The sequence below is a fragment of the Orycteropus afer genome, unplaced genomic scaffold (genome assembly GCF_000298275.1).
Source record: "Orycteropus afer afer isolate SDZICR_OR568_19922 unplaced genomic scaffold, OryAfe1.0 scaffold00104, whole genome shotgun sequence".
NCBI classification, from domain to species: domain Eukaryota; kingdom Metazoa; phylum Chordata; class Mammalia; order Tubulidentata; family Orycteropodidae; genus Orycteropus; species Orycteropus afer.
The window spans coordinates 3,741,767-3,755,248 of NW_006921691.1; the positions used below are offsets into that span (position 1 = coordinate 3,741,767).

A 13,482-nucleotide genomic window follows, 5' to 3' on the forward strand; every position below is an offset into this window, starting at 1 on the left:
TGCTCTTCCGGCCTGCTACTCTGGCGTCCCTGCGTTGTCTCTCCTCACGCAGGGATGCCAGAGTAGCAGGCCGGAAGAGCAGGGAAGGGGATAAAAGCCTTGAGCCCCAGGCTTACAGGTGAGGAGAGACAACATTACTACATATATACCCAAAAGACTGGAAACAAGAGACTCAAACAGATACTTTTACACCAGTGTTCATTGCAGCATTATTCACATTATTCCCTCACAGAAGAGTAGATAAGCAAAATATAGTCTATACATACAGTGGAATATTGTTGTTAGGTTCTATCAAGTCAGTTTCAGTTCATAATGACCAAATGTACAGCCGAACAAAACACTGCATGATCCTGTGCCATCATCACTATCTTTGGCTATGCTTGAGCACATTGTTGCAGCCACTGTGTCAATCTATCTCATTGGTGGTCTTCCTCTTTTTTGTTGCTCATCCACTTTACCAAGCATGGTATCCTCCAGGGACTGGTCTTTCCTGACAACATGACCAAAGTATTAGAGGCAAAGTTTTGCCATCCTTGCTTCTAAGGGACATTCTGACTATATGTCACGTAGGACGATTTGTTTGTTCTTCAGGCAGTCCATGGTATGTTCAGTATTCTTTGCCAACACCATGATTCAGTGCATCAGTTTTTCTTCAGTCTTCCTTATTTGTTGTCTAGTTTTTGCATGCATATGAGGCAATTGAAAATACTATAGCTTGGGTCAGGTGCACCTTAGTTTTCAAAGTCAAGAAAGGTATGCATCAGGGTTGTATCCTTTTGCCATACATAATCAATCTGTGTGCTGAACAGATAATCCAAGAAGTTGGAATCTGAAGAAGAATGTGGCATTACGATTGAAGGAAGACAACTTTGTAGTGGCTAAGGCATTTGACCACCACTTGTCTGTCAGTTTGTCGTAATGTGGTGGCTTGTATGTTGCTATGAGGCTGGAGGCTATGGCACCAGTATTTCAAATACCAGCAGGGACACCCATGGTGGAGGCGTTTCAGTGGAACTTCAAGACTAAGGCAGACTTGGAAGAAAGAAGGGGCCATCAACTTCTTAAAGAATTGGCCAGTGAAAACCTTATGAATAGCAGTGAAACACTGTCTGATACATTACAAAATGTATGATTTCGTATGAAGCAAATTGGCATCTCTTTTGTAGTCCATACACTATGATAGTTCCCTCTGGCATCTTAATGCCTGAAAAACTAGGTGCAGCAGTTTGGAATGGTGATTCTGGTGCTCTGAACAGCTCATTTAATTACTGGAAAACTTTATGAATAGCCCTGAAACATTGTTCGATACAGTGCTGGAAGATGGACCCCTCACATCAGAAAGCACTCAAAATATGACTGGGGAAGAGCTGCCTCCTCAGAGTACAGCTGACCTTAATGATGTGGATGGAATTTAGCTTTCAGTACCTCCATTTGCTGATGTGGCACAAGTCAAAATGGGAAGAAACAACTGTCAACATCCATTAATAATTGGAACACGGAATGTACAAAGTATGAATCTAGGAAAATTGGAAGTTGTCAAAAATGAAATGGAATGTACAAAGATCAAGATCCTAGGCATTAATGAGCTAAAATGGACTGGTTTTGGCCATTTTGAATAAGACAACCATATGATCTACTATGCTTGGAAATGACAAATTGAAAAGGAATAGTGTGGCATTCATCATATAAAGAATGTTTAAGATCTATTCTGAAGTACAGTGCTGTCAGTGATAAGATCATATCCATATGCTTACAAAGAAGACCAGATAATACTACTACTATTCAAATTTATGCACCAGCCACCAAAGCCAAAGATGAGGAAATTGAAGATTTTTACCAACTTCTACAGACTGAAATTGACCGAACATGCAATCAAGACGTGTTGATTGCACACTGGTGATTGGAATGCAGAAGTTGGAAACAAAAAAGAATCACCAGTAGTTGGAAAATATGGAAAATGCCAAGAATAAAAATGATGCTGGAGATCACATGATAGAATTTTGCAAGACCAATGAATGACTTGTTCATTGCAAATACCTTTTTTCAACAACACAAATGGCAGCTATATACATGGACTTTGCCTGATGGAGTACACAGGAATCAGATCAACTACATCTGTGTAAAGAGGTGATAGAGAAGCTCAGTATCTACAGCCAAAACAAGGCCAGGAAGAGAAGCAAAATGGCATCTCTTTTGTAGTCCGTACACTACGTAGTTCCCTCTAGCATCTTAGTGCCTGAAAAACTAGGTGCAGCAGTTTGGAATGGGGATTCTGGTGCTCTGAACAGCTCATTCAATCAGAGTATGCAAAACTCAGGGGAGTAGGATTAGAAAGAAGAAAGGGGCAGTGTAATTACCTGGAGGGGGAAAAAAATAACAAAAACAGGTGAACCTGCCCTGTGGAGCACCAACCAGCAGGAGAGAAAGGCCACCGGAGACTTCCCTGGGGCAGTGGAGAGAAAGCACCACACCAGAGAACCAGTGGCCACTCCACAGATCTACCTTCAGCACCTGCTTTTATCAGTAAACTTGGGACGGCTCGGTAGGAGCAGAGATTTCTCTGGCTCCAGTACTGCTGAAGCCCAACCAAGAGAACATTAATGCTGCAAGTGAGTGGGCCCTGGGAGGAACTCCCATTGCGGATCACAGATCACGAATCGGGGCAGTTATCCTAAGGTAGCTTTTTGGCACAGAGGGGCCAGCACCTACGTTTATTGGTAAACTTGAGACTGCTGAGTGCAAGCAGAGATTTCTCTGGCTGTGGTATTGCTGAAGCCCGAGCAGAGAGAACATTAATGCCAGAAGTGAGTGGGCCCTGGGAGGAACTTCCATCACGGATTGTGGATCAGGGCAGTTATCCTGGGTCAGATTTTTGGCAAATAGGGGCCTGGAGAGGGGTTTTTGCATGTGTCTGAACCTGGCAGAAAGTGGTGGTTCCCCTAACAATTGGAGTCTTTGCTGAACTTGAGCTGCGGGCCTGTGAATACCAGTATAACGTCATCATTAGCAACTGCTCAAAGCCTTAGAAACTGCTCCTGGCATCTTGGAACCTTTCTTCATTCTCTCTTCTCCTCCCACTGCCTCTGCCTCTTCCCTGCCTTATCCAATAGAAAAACCATATTCAGCCACCATAACACCTGCCAGCTTGAATCCTAAACTCCCTTTATGACAAACAGAGACCTGCATCCACATTCCACACAGCTGTTCCATCATCACAAAGAAAACTGCAGAGCAAGCTAGCACACCTGAATCAGTAGCCAAAAAATTAAAATACACCAGCTCCATCTTTTCACAATAGTAAACCATAAAGCCAAGACAGAACGAATCAATATATAACTAACAGTTAAAGAAAATCTCAAAATGTCTAGGAAACAACAGGCGACCTCAAATAAAACGAACAAAGACAGGATAAGACATTAGAAGTAAAATCCCAAACAAAAGTCTCATTAAACATGGAGGAAGAGGAGGCAGTAGAATTACCCAAGAAGGAATTTAGAAGGTATGTTTATAGAGTTGTATAGGAGCCTAACGAAACTCCTAACAGAAGCAAGGAGAACACAGACAGTTCCCTGGAAGAACTCAGGAAACCATTCAAGAACAAAATAACAAGATTATCGCAGAACCAGAACTCATACAAAAACAGCAGGTAGAAGTCCAGAAGATAAATACCAAAATTACAGAATTACACAGTACAGTGGAAGCACAAAAGAGTAGGGTAGAACTGGCCGAAGAATGCATATCCCAACTAGAAGACAAATCCCTGGACACCAGACTATATGAAGAAAAATCAGAACAAAGATTAAGAGGAATGAAGAGAACCTAAGAGTTACATGGGACGACATGAGAAGAAACAACATATGCCTCATTGGAATTCCAGAACAAGAAGAGGCAAAAAAAAAATCCACTGAGAAAATTATGGAAGACTAACAAACAGAAAACTTCACTCATATCAGGAAGGAAGAAAAGGTATTTGTCCAAGAAGCTCATAGAACCCCATACAGGATAGATCCCAAGAGAAAAACACCAAGGCATATTATAATTAAACTCTCCAAAACCAAAGACAAAGAAAGAATATTGCAAGCTGCCCAGGACAAAAGAAATATTACTTATAATAATCAAACAGTTAGGCTGAGCTCTGATTACTCAGCAGAAGCCATGCAGGCAAGAAGGCATGGGACGGCATATATAAAACATTGAAGGAAAAGAACTTCCAACCAAGAATCCTATATCCAGACAAACTGTCCATGAAATATAAGGGTAAAATCAAGGCATTCTCAGACAAACAGAAATTAAGGGATTTTGTGAAAACCAGACCAAGCCTACAAGAAATGCTTAAGGAAGTCTGTCTAACAGAGAACAGCAAAATCAGGGTATGTGGCATCAACACTAAAACCAAATCAGAAATAGAAACTCTTAATAAAACCATAAAACATTGTACACTAAAAATCAAGGAAGCCAGTCTGCATACAACCACAGCAACTAACCAAATAGAATGAAAGTTCTAGGTACAAACTTCCAAATGGAGAGGAAAACAGGACAGTGTCCTCATAGAAAAGGCTGTTCTAAAAATGTAGAGACAAGAATTCACTCCAGGGTAACCACAGAGAAAATTAACAATCTGCCTAAGCAAATCCAGAAGGAAGGGAACCATATGGGTTTAATAAGCACAAAAGCAACAATAAAGAAGAAAAGAGAGGAAGAACTTGACAACAAACTCAGCACAGAAAAGTATGTTGTTGTTATGTGCCATTCAGTCGGCTCCAACTCATAGCGACCCGAGGCATTATCACTACAGAAGTAGGATTGCCCAACCTTCCTTCCGAGGAGTGGCTGGTGGGTTTGAACTGCCAGGCTTCTGGTTAGCAGTCAAGTGCTTTAGCCACTATGCTACCAGAGCTTCTACAGAAAAGTGTATGGACCAGGAAACACCAACAAAAACCATGACAAAAAAACACAATAGAATGACAGCAATCAATTCATACCTATCACTAATTACACTCATGTGAATAGACTAAATGCACTAATCAAGAGAAAGAGAGTGGCAGACTGGATAAGAAAAGAAGACCCATTAATATGCTACCTACAAGAGACCACCTTAGACACAAAGGTAAAAAAAAAAAAAAAATTAAGAGTTAAGGGGTGGAAAAAAATATACCAAGCCAACGGTAACCAAAAAAGAGCAGGAGTGGCAATATTAATTACTGATAAAATAGACTTTAAGGTGAAAAACAACATAAGAGATGCTATGTGATGCTGAAAAGGTCAATTGACAAAGAAGAAGTTATGATAATAAATATTTATGCACCCAGTAATAATAATAATAATAATAATAATAATAGCAAAGTTAACAGAATGGCAGAATCCTGCCACTCCTGTGGTCCCTGGACACTCTGCTCCCTCCCTTTCCTGGCTTTAAGGGGCATTTCCTTAAAAAACTGAAAATAGAAATACCATTTGACCCAGCAATTCGATACTAGGAATATGTCCTAAAGAGGTGAAAGGCAGTGCAGGAACAGACATATGCACACCTATGTTCATTGCAGTACAATTCACTATAGCAAAGAGATGAAAATAACCTAAATTCCCATCAGCAGATGAATGGATAACCAAATTATGGTACATTCACACAGTGGAATACTATGCTACATTAAAGAACAATGAAGAATAGGCGAATCATCTCACAATGTGGATGAGCCTGGAGGACATTATGCTGAGTGAAATAAGTCAGTCACAGAAGGACAAGTACTGTATGAGCCCATTACTGTAAAAAGACAAAGAAAGGTTTGCTGGGGCAAGGGAACTCACTTTGTAGGTTACCAGGGTGGGGAACAAGAGGAGGGATTAATTTTGGGCTAGTTGGGGCCCACATGCTGGTGTTTATAAGGGGAGGGATATATGGAAAGAGTCTGTGACCACCATGATAACATTAGGAAAAGGGAGGACACCAATTTGTGCCCATAGGAGATAGATGACACATGCTAATACCAACTAGTGTGCCCATAATGCTGCATTACCATTAACACCAAACACCAGGCTACAGATAAACACATAAACAGCTGAGGATCAGACGGGGGTCAGTGAACGGGAGTATACTCTAGACCAAGGATAGATTCAGCACAGGCTAACCCTGCACAGATACCGGTGATACAAAATACCTGCAATCCTTACAGAAACAACAAACCACAGACATAGAGTGATCCCTTACAGACACCCAGACACTGTGGAAGAGAGATCTAACAGATCTACCATCTCAAGACCATAGTACTGGGGGACACCAGACTCAATTGGCACAATAAAATATATAAAAGCCTCATTCCTCACATTGGTGAGCAGCGCTTGGGGTCTTAAAAGCTTTCAAGCAGCCATCTAAAATGCAGCTAATGGTCTCCTATTGTTGGAAGTGAAGAGAGCAAAAAAGGGCATTTGAAAGCAATCAGCCCTAGGACACGACGGCCCTCAAGACCAGAACTAGATGGTGCCCAGCTACCAATGCCAACCACTCAGGAAAGGATCAAATCTGTAGATCCTGGATAGAATGGGAGGAAAAACATGAAACAAAATTCAAAAACTCAGTAATGACCAGAATTACTGGTCGGATCAAGTCTGGTGAGACCACCAATACTGTGGTCCTGGGATACATTCTGGGCCTGGAATAAAGCTCACCCCCAGGGGCTGGCTCTCAGCCCAATAGTAAATAAAGTGTACATGCAGACCACTAAACCCAGGGTGACACACCCACATACTCTGTGGAAATGCATCCTTTGGAGCAATCGAACACAGGGCACCAGAGGGGTAACATTCACACAGAGGAAATACAGGACAAACAGGAGTGCATAACTATGAGGGGCACAGTGGTTGGGTTACTGGGCAGGGAGGGGAGGAGACTGAGTTAGTGTTGGACATGGTAAATGAGAGTGAAACTAAATGCACACGTAATGCTGAATGTAAAACAAACTCTTAAAAATAAAAAATTTTAAAAAACAAGGCCAGGAGCTGACTGTGGAACAGACCATCAGTTCATATGCAAATTCAAATTGAAACTGAAGACAATGAGAGCCAAAATATGGCCTTGATTAGATCCCTGCTGAATTTAGAGACCATCTAAAGAATAGATTTGATGCATTAAACACCAGTAACTGAAAACCAGAGGAATTGTGGGATCACATCAAAAACATCATCCATAATGAAAGCAAAGGTCATTAAAAAAATGGGAAAGGAAGAAAAGACCACAGTGGTTGTTGGAAGAGACTCTGAAACTTGCCTTTGAATGGAGAGTAGCTAAAGCAAATGGAACAATTGACAAGGTAGAAGAGCTGAACAGAACATTTCAAAGAGCAACTCAAGAAGACATAGTTATGATAATGAAATGTGCAAAGGACTGAAGTTAGAAACCAAAAGGGAAGAACATGCTTAACATTTCTCAACCTGAAAGAACTGAGGAAAAAAAATTAAGCTTTGAGTTGCAATATTGGAAGATTCCATGGGCCAAATGTTGTAAGATGGAGGAAACATCAAAAGAAGATGGACTTACTATACCAAAAAGAATTGTTCGATGTTCATCCATTTCAAGAGGTGGCATATGGTCAAGTACCAGTGGTATTGAAGGAAGAAGTCGAAGCTGCATTGAAGGAACTGGCAAAGAACAAGGCTCCAGGAACTGACAGAATACCTATTGAGATGTTTCATCCAAATCATCCAGATGCCACATTGGAGATTTGGAAGGCAGCTACCTGGCCAATTGACTGGAAGAGATCCATATTTGTACACATTCCAAAGAAAAGTGATCACATAGAATGTGGAAATTATCAAACAATATCATTAATACCACACACAAGTAAAATCTTGCTGAAGATAATTCAAAAACAGTTGCAGAAGTATATTGACAGAGAACTTCCAGACATGCAGTGTTGTTGTTGTTGTTATGTGCCATCAAGTCGGACCTGACTCATAACGACCCCTCCTTGGGTTTCCAAGGTGGTATCACTACGGAAGTAGATTGCCCAACCTTCCTTCCGAGGAGTGGCTCGTGGGTTTGAACTGCCAGCCTTCTGGTTAGCAGTCAAGTGCCTTAGGCACTATGCTACAGAGCTCTTCCAGAGATGCAAGCTGGATTCAAAAGAGAGTGTGGAACAAGGGATATCATTGCTGATGTCAGATGGATCTTAGTGAAAGCAAGGAATACCAGAAAGATGTTTAATTGTGTTTTTTGACTACGCAAAAGCATTTGATTGTGTGGATGATAACCAATTATCTATAGCATAGTGAAGAATGGAATCCCACAACACTTAATTGTGCTGTTGAGGAACTTGTACATAGACCAAGAGGCTCTGTTCAAACAGAACAAGGGGATACTGCATGGTTTAAATCAGGAAGGGTTTGCATCAGAGTTGTATCCTTTCACCATATTTATTCAATCTGTGTGCTGAACAAATAATCTGAGAAGCTGGACTTCATGAAGAACATGACATCAGGATTGGAGGAAGACTCATTAACAATCTGAGATATGTACATGACACAACTTTGCTTGCTAAAAGTGAGGAAGACTTGAAACATTTACTGATGAAGATTAAAGACTTCAGTCTGAGTATGGATTACATCTCCAACATAAAACAAAAATCCTCACAAGTAGACCGATAAACAGCATCACAATAAATGGAGAATAGATTGAAGTTGTTAAAGATTTCATATTACTTAGTTCCACAATCAACACCAATGGAAGTAGCAGTCAAGACATCAGACACTGTATTGCACTGGGCAAATACTGCTGCACAATACCTCTTTCAGGTGCTGAAGAGCAAAGATATCTCTTTGAAGACTAAGATGTGCCCAACCCAAGCCGTGGTATTTTCATTAGCCTCATATGCCTTTGAGAGCTGGACAGTGAACAAGGAAGACCGAAGGACAGTTGATGCTTTTGAGTTGTGGTGTTGGCAGAGAATACTGAAAATACCATGGACTGCCAAAAGGACAAACAAATCTGTCCTGGAAGAAGTGCAGCTGGAATGCTCCATGGAAGCAAGAATGGCCAGACTTTGACCTACTTTGGTCGTGTTATCAAAAGGGACCATTCCCTGGAGAAGGATATTATGCTGGGTAAAGTGGAGGGTCAGGGAGTAAGTGCTTCAGGTAATTATGGGGAAGCCCTCACCAAGGTGAATTGACACAGTAGCTGCAAAGATGGGCTCAGGCATAGCAAAGATTGTGAGGCTAGCACCTGAGTGGGCAGTGTTTTGTTCTGATGTTCATAGGGTTGCTGTAAGTTGGAGCTGACTCGACGACACCTAACAACAACAAGGCATTTGACTGCTAACCAGAAGGTTGATAGTTCAAACCCACCAGGTACTCCGTGGAAGGAGGACTGGGCGATCTACTTGCATAAAGATTTACAGCCTTGGAAACTCAAAGGGAGTCGCTGTTAGTGGGAATTGACTTGATGGCAGTGAGTTTGGTTTTGGTTTTATATGCAGATGACACAACCTTGCTTGCTGAATGTGAAGATTACTTGAAGCACTTACTGATGAAGAACAAAGTCTACAGCCTTCAGTATGGATTATATATAAACATAAAGAAAGCAAGAATTTTCACAACTGGACCAGTAAGCAGCAGCATGATAAATGGAGAAAAGATTGAAGTTGTCAAGGATTTCATTTGACTTGAATCCACAATCAACACCCATGAAAGCAGCAGTTGAAAAATCAGACCCAGCATAGTGGTCTTTTGCAGATTTGCCCAGTGCAATACATCGTTTGATTTCTTGTTCCATGTCCTTTGCTGAATTCTGTATTTCTGGTAGTTCTTGTCTATATACTGCTGCTACTATTCTTATTTAAATTATTTTCAACAAAATTTTACTTGTGTGTAATATTAATGATATTGTTTGATAATTTCCACATTGTGTTGGATCACCTTTCTTTGAATGGGCACACATATGAATCTCTTCCAGTCAGCTGACCAGGTTCCAAATTTCTTGGCTTAGATAGGTGAGTGCTGCCAGTGCTTCATCCATTTGTTGGAATATCTAAATTAGTATCCTGTCAATTTCTGGTGCCTTGTTTTTCACCAGTTCCTTTAGTGCATCTTGGACTTCTTCCTTCAATACTGTCAATTCTTGATCAGATGCTGCCTTGTGAAATGATTGAATGTTGACCAATTCTTTTTGGTACAGTAACTCTCTGTGTGTATTATTTCTTCCATCTTCTTTTGGTGCTTCATATATCATTCAGTATTTTGCCCATAGCATCTTTAAGTATTGTGATTTGAGGCTTAAATTTTTTCTTCACTTCTTTTAGCATTTGAGAAATGCTAAGTGTGTTCTTCCCTTTTGATTTTCTAGCTCCAGTTCTTTGCACATTACATTATGATGCTTTATTTTGTCTTCTTGAGCCACCCTTTGAAATCTTTTGTTCAACTCTTATATTTTATCATTTCTTCCATTTGCTTTTAGCTCCTCCCCTTTCAAGGGCAAGTTTCAGACTCTCTTCTGACATCCATTTTGGACTTTTCTTTTTCCCTATCTTTTTGCATTCTTTATGTATAATGTCCTTGATGTCACCCCACAGCTTGTCTAGTCTCTGGTCATTGGTGTTCAATGTGTGAAATCTAGACATGGTCGCTAAATTTAGGTAAGATAGAGTCAAGGTCATATTTTGGCTCTTACAGACTTGTTTTCATGTTATATACCTTCAACTTAACTTGCACATGAACAATTAATGGTCTCTTCCACACTCAGACCCTGGCTTTGTTCTGATTGATGATATTGAGCTTCTCCATTATCTCTTTCCACAGATGTAGTTGATTTGATTCTTGTGCATTCTATCTGGCAAGGTTAAGGTGTATAATTTCCATTCATGTTGTTGAAAAAAAGGTATTTGCAATGAACAAGTTGTTGGTCTTTGAAATTCTACCATATGATCTTTGGTGCCATTTCTGTCATGTCAGCCATGTTTTCCAAGTTCTGGCTCTTCTTTGTTTCCAACGTTTACATTTCATTCACCAGCAGGTATCAGTACATCATGATTGCAGGTTTGGTCAATTTCAGAAGTTGATAAAAATCTTCAATTTCTTCATCTTTGGCTTTAATGGTTTGTGTGTAAATTTAAGTAATAGTCTATTATCTGGTCTCCCTTGTATGCAATTGGATATTATCCCATCACTGGTAGCATTGTACTTCAAGATTAATCTTAAAACTTCTTTTTGACAATAAATGTGATGCTATTCCTCTTCAGTTTGTCATTCCTAGGACGGTAGACCATATGAGTGTCTGATTCAAAGTGTCCAATACCAGTCCATTTCAGCTCACAAATGCCTAGGATATAATTCTTTATGCATTCCATTTCATTTTTGACAACTTCCAATTTTCCTAGATTCATACTTCCTACGTTCCATGTTCTGATTATTAAAGGATATTTGTAGTTGTTTCTTCTCATTTTGAGTGGTGCCACATCAACAAATGAAGGTCCCAAAAGTTTACTCTATCCACATCATTAAGGTCAACTCTATTTTCAAGATGCAGCTCTAACACAGTCATATTTTGGTTGCTTTCTAACCTGAGGGGCTCATTTTCCAGTACTATATCAGATAGTGTTCCACTGGTATTCATAAGGTTTTCAGTAGCCAGTTTTTTCACAAGTAGACTGCCACGTCCTTTTTCCTAGTTTGTGTTAGTCTGGATGCTCTGCATGGGTAACTCTGCTGATATTTGAAATGCCAGTGGGATAGCTTCCACCATCATAGCAACACACAAGCTGCCATCACAGTATGATAAATTGATGAATGAGTGATAGAATGGAGTATTGTCCAGCCGTGAAGAGAAATGAAGTCCTGATATGTGTTATAATATGGATGAAATTAGAAACGTTTTGCTAAATGAAATGTCAGACATGAAACAACAAATGTGGTGTGTTCCTTCTTGTATGAAATATCTAGAATAGGCAAATCCACAGAGACCCAAGTTTATTAGTGTTACCCTGGGGGCTGGTGGGAGGAGAAATTGGGGAGGAGTTGTTCAAGGAGTACTTAGTTCATTTAAAACTTAGTTCATTTTAAACCTGATAAAAAATTGGTTCTCCTTTATCCAAAGGAGGTAGTTGCACAACATCTTGAATGTGATTAATGTCACTGAATTGTAAAAATAGTTGATATGGCATATATTTTATTACATATTTTTTACCATAAAATTTAAAAAAAACAAAAAACAGCAAAACAGAGACTGTTGCTCTAAGTTGGTATAAAATTTTTAATTTTCCAAATTAAGGCATTTTTTAGGAGTCTTATTATAAGTTTGGTCAGTAAAATGATCACTAATAATATTCTTAGAATTTGAAAAAAGCTTTCATATTTCATGTCAATAAAATTATTGAGTCAAATTTACATAAATATTTTTAACATTTCTTGTAAGTTTTAAAGTTTAACCCATATTTTCTCTTTTCTAAGCAATAATTATTCTAACAAATATTATGATTCAGTTAAGTAATTTCTTATGAAAGATGTTAGGATAAATCAAAATTTATTATTTTAATAGTCTTAAACACAATAGAAAACTTGTTAATAGCTATTTTTCTTTTCTTCATAATTGTTTAAGTTATATTTATGTGTAATTCCAGAATTTTTTGATTGTTCATAGTACTGATGTGTGTGTAGTGTTTCATCTTACATTAATTTATTACTCATATTATGAACTTTTTCATAATACAATTTCTTAATTAGGTGAAGAGTTAACAAAATCAAAGCCATCTGCTCCATCCACTGAGTAAGTTCTACTTTAAATTTTAAATATCCTCCTTTTATTCTATTTTCTAAAGTGTTTTTGTACTTGTGTGGTTTCTATTCCTGTAAAGTGTGGCTAATCATTCTTTCTTCTAAGCAGTAAAATGCCATGGTGGAGTGTTTGGATGTTTTGAATTATTTCTCACTTGACAGTATTTCTTTTTACAGTAGTTTAAAAAAAAAAAAAAAAAATCCATTGAACTGTAATTGACCTTGGTATCCTGACTGGCTCTACAGAAATGATGATATCCTGAGTTCATACATGTCTGTATTTCCCCTAGTTATTCTCATGGAAATTTTGTCCTTTCTTGCACTTCAAGTTTGGCTATGACCTTGTAAAATGCCTCTGTACTTCATGAATCTTCAAAAATGAGGAAGTGCCTCAATTAAGTGGAAAAGGGAGAGGGCTAGAAGGCAAGTTGCCAGCTCTTCTTAAAAATAAAAAATTTAAGCCAGTATTGCATGGACACTCTTTCACTTCTATGTCTATCAATAAGAATTATAATATTTTCAAGTTATTTTTTTTTAATATGAGTAAAAGTAGATTTAATTAAATACATACTTTAAGATTATTCCAGTTTTTTTTTTTAATTGTGATTTGGGTGAAGATTTACAAAACAAATTCACTTTCCATACAGCAGTTCACATATACTTTATCTCATGTCATTGACCACAGTTTACCACAATGCAACAGCTCCCCTCCCACTTCCTCCCCAT

The 13,482-nt window shown here is 38.9% G+C and overlaps 1 protein-coding gene across 1 annotated transcript in view; it reads left to right on the plus strand.

The window, feature by feature from the left end:
- The window catches only part of FCHO2 (FCH and mu domain containing endocytic adaptor 2), a 247,237-nt gene that overhangs the window by 187,834 nt on the left and 45,921 nt on the right, over positions 1–13,482 (plus strand). Inside the window, 1 exon segment of the mRNA XM_007943332.2 lies at positions 12,706–12,748. Coding sequence (XP_007941523.2) covers positions 12,706–12,748 — 43 coding nt within the window.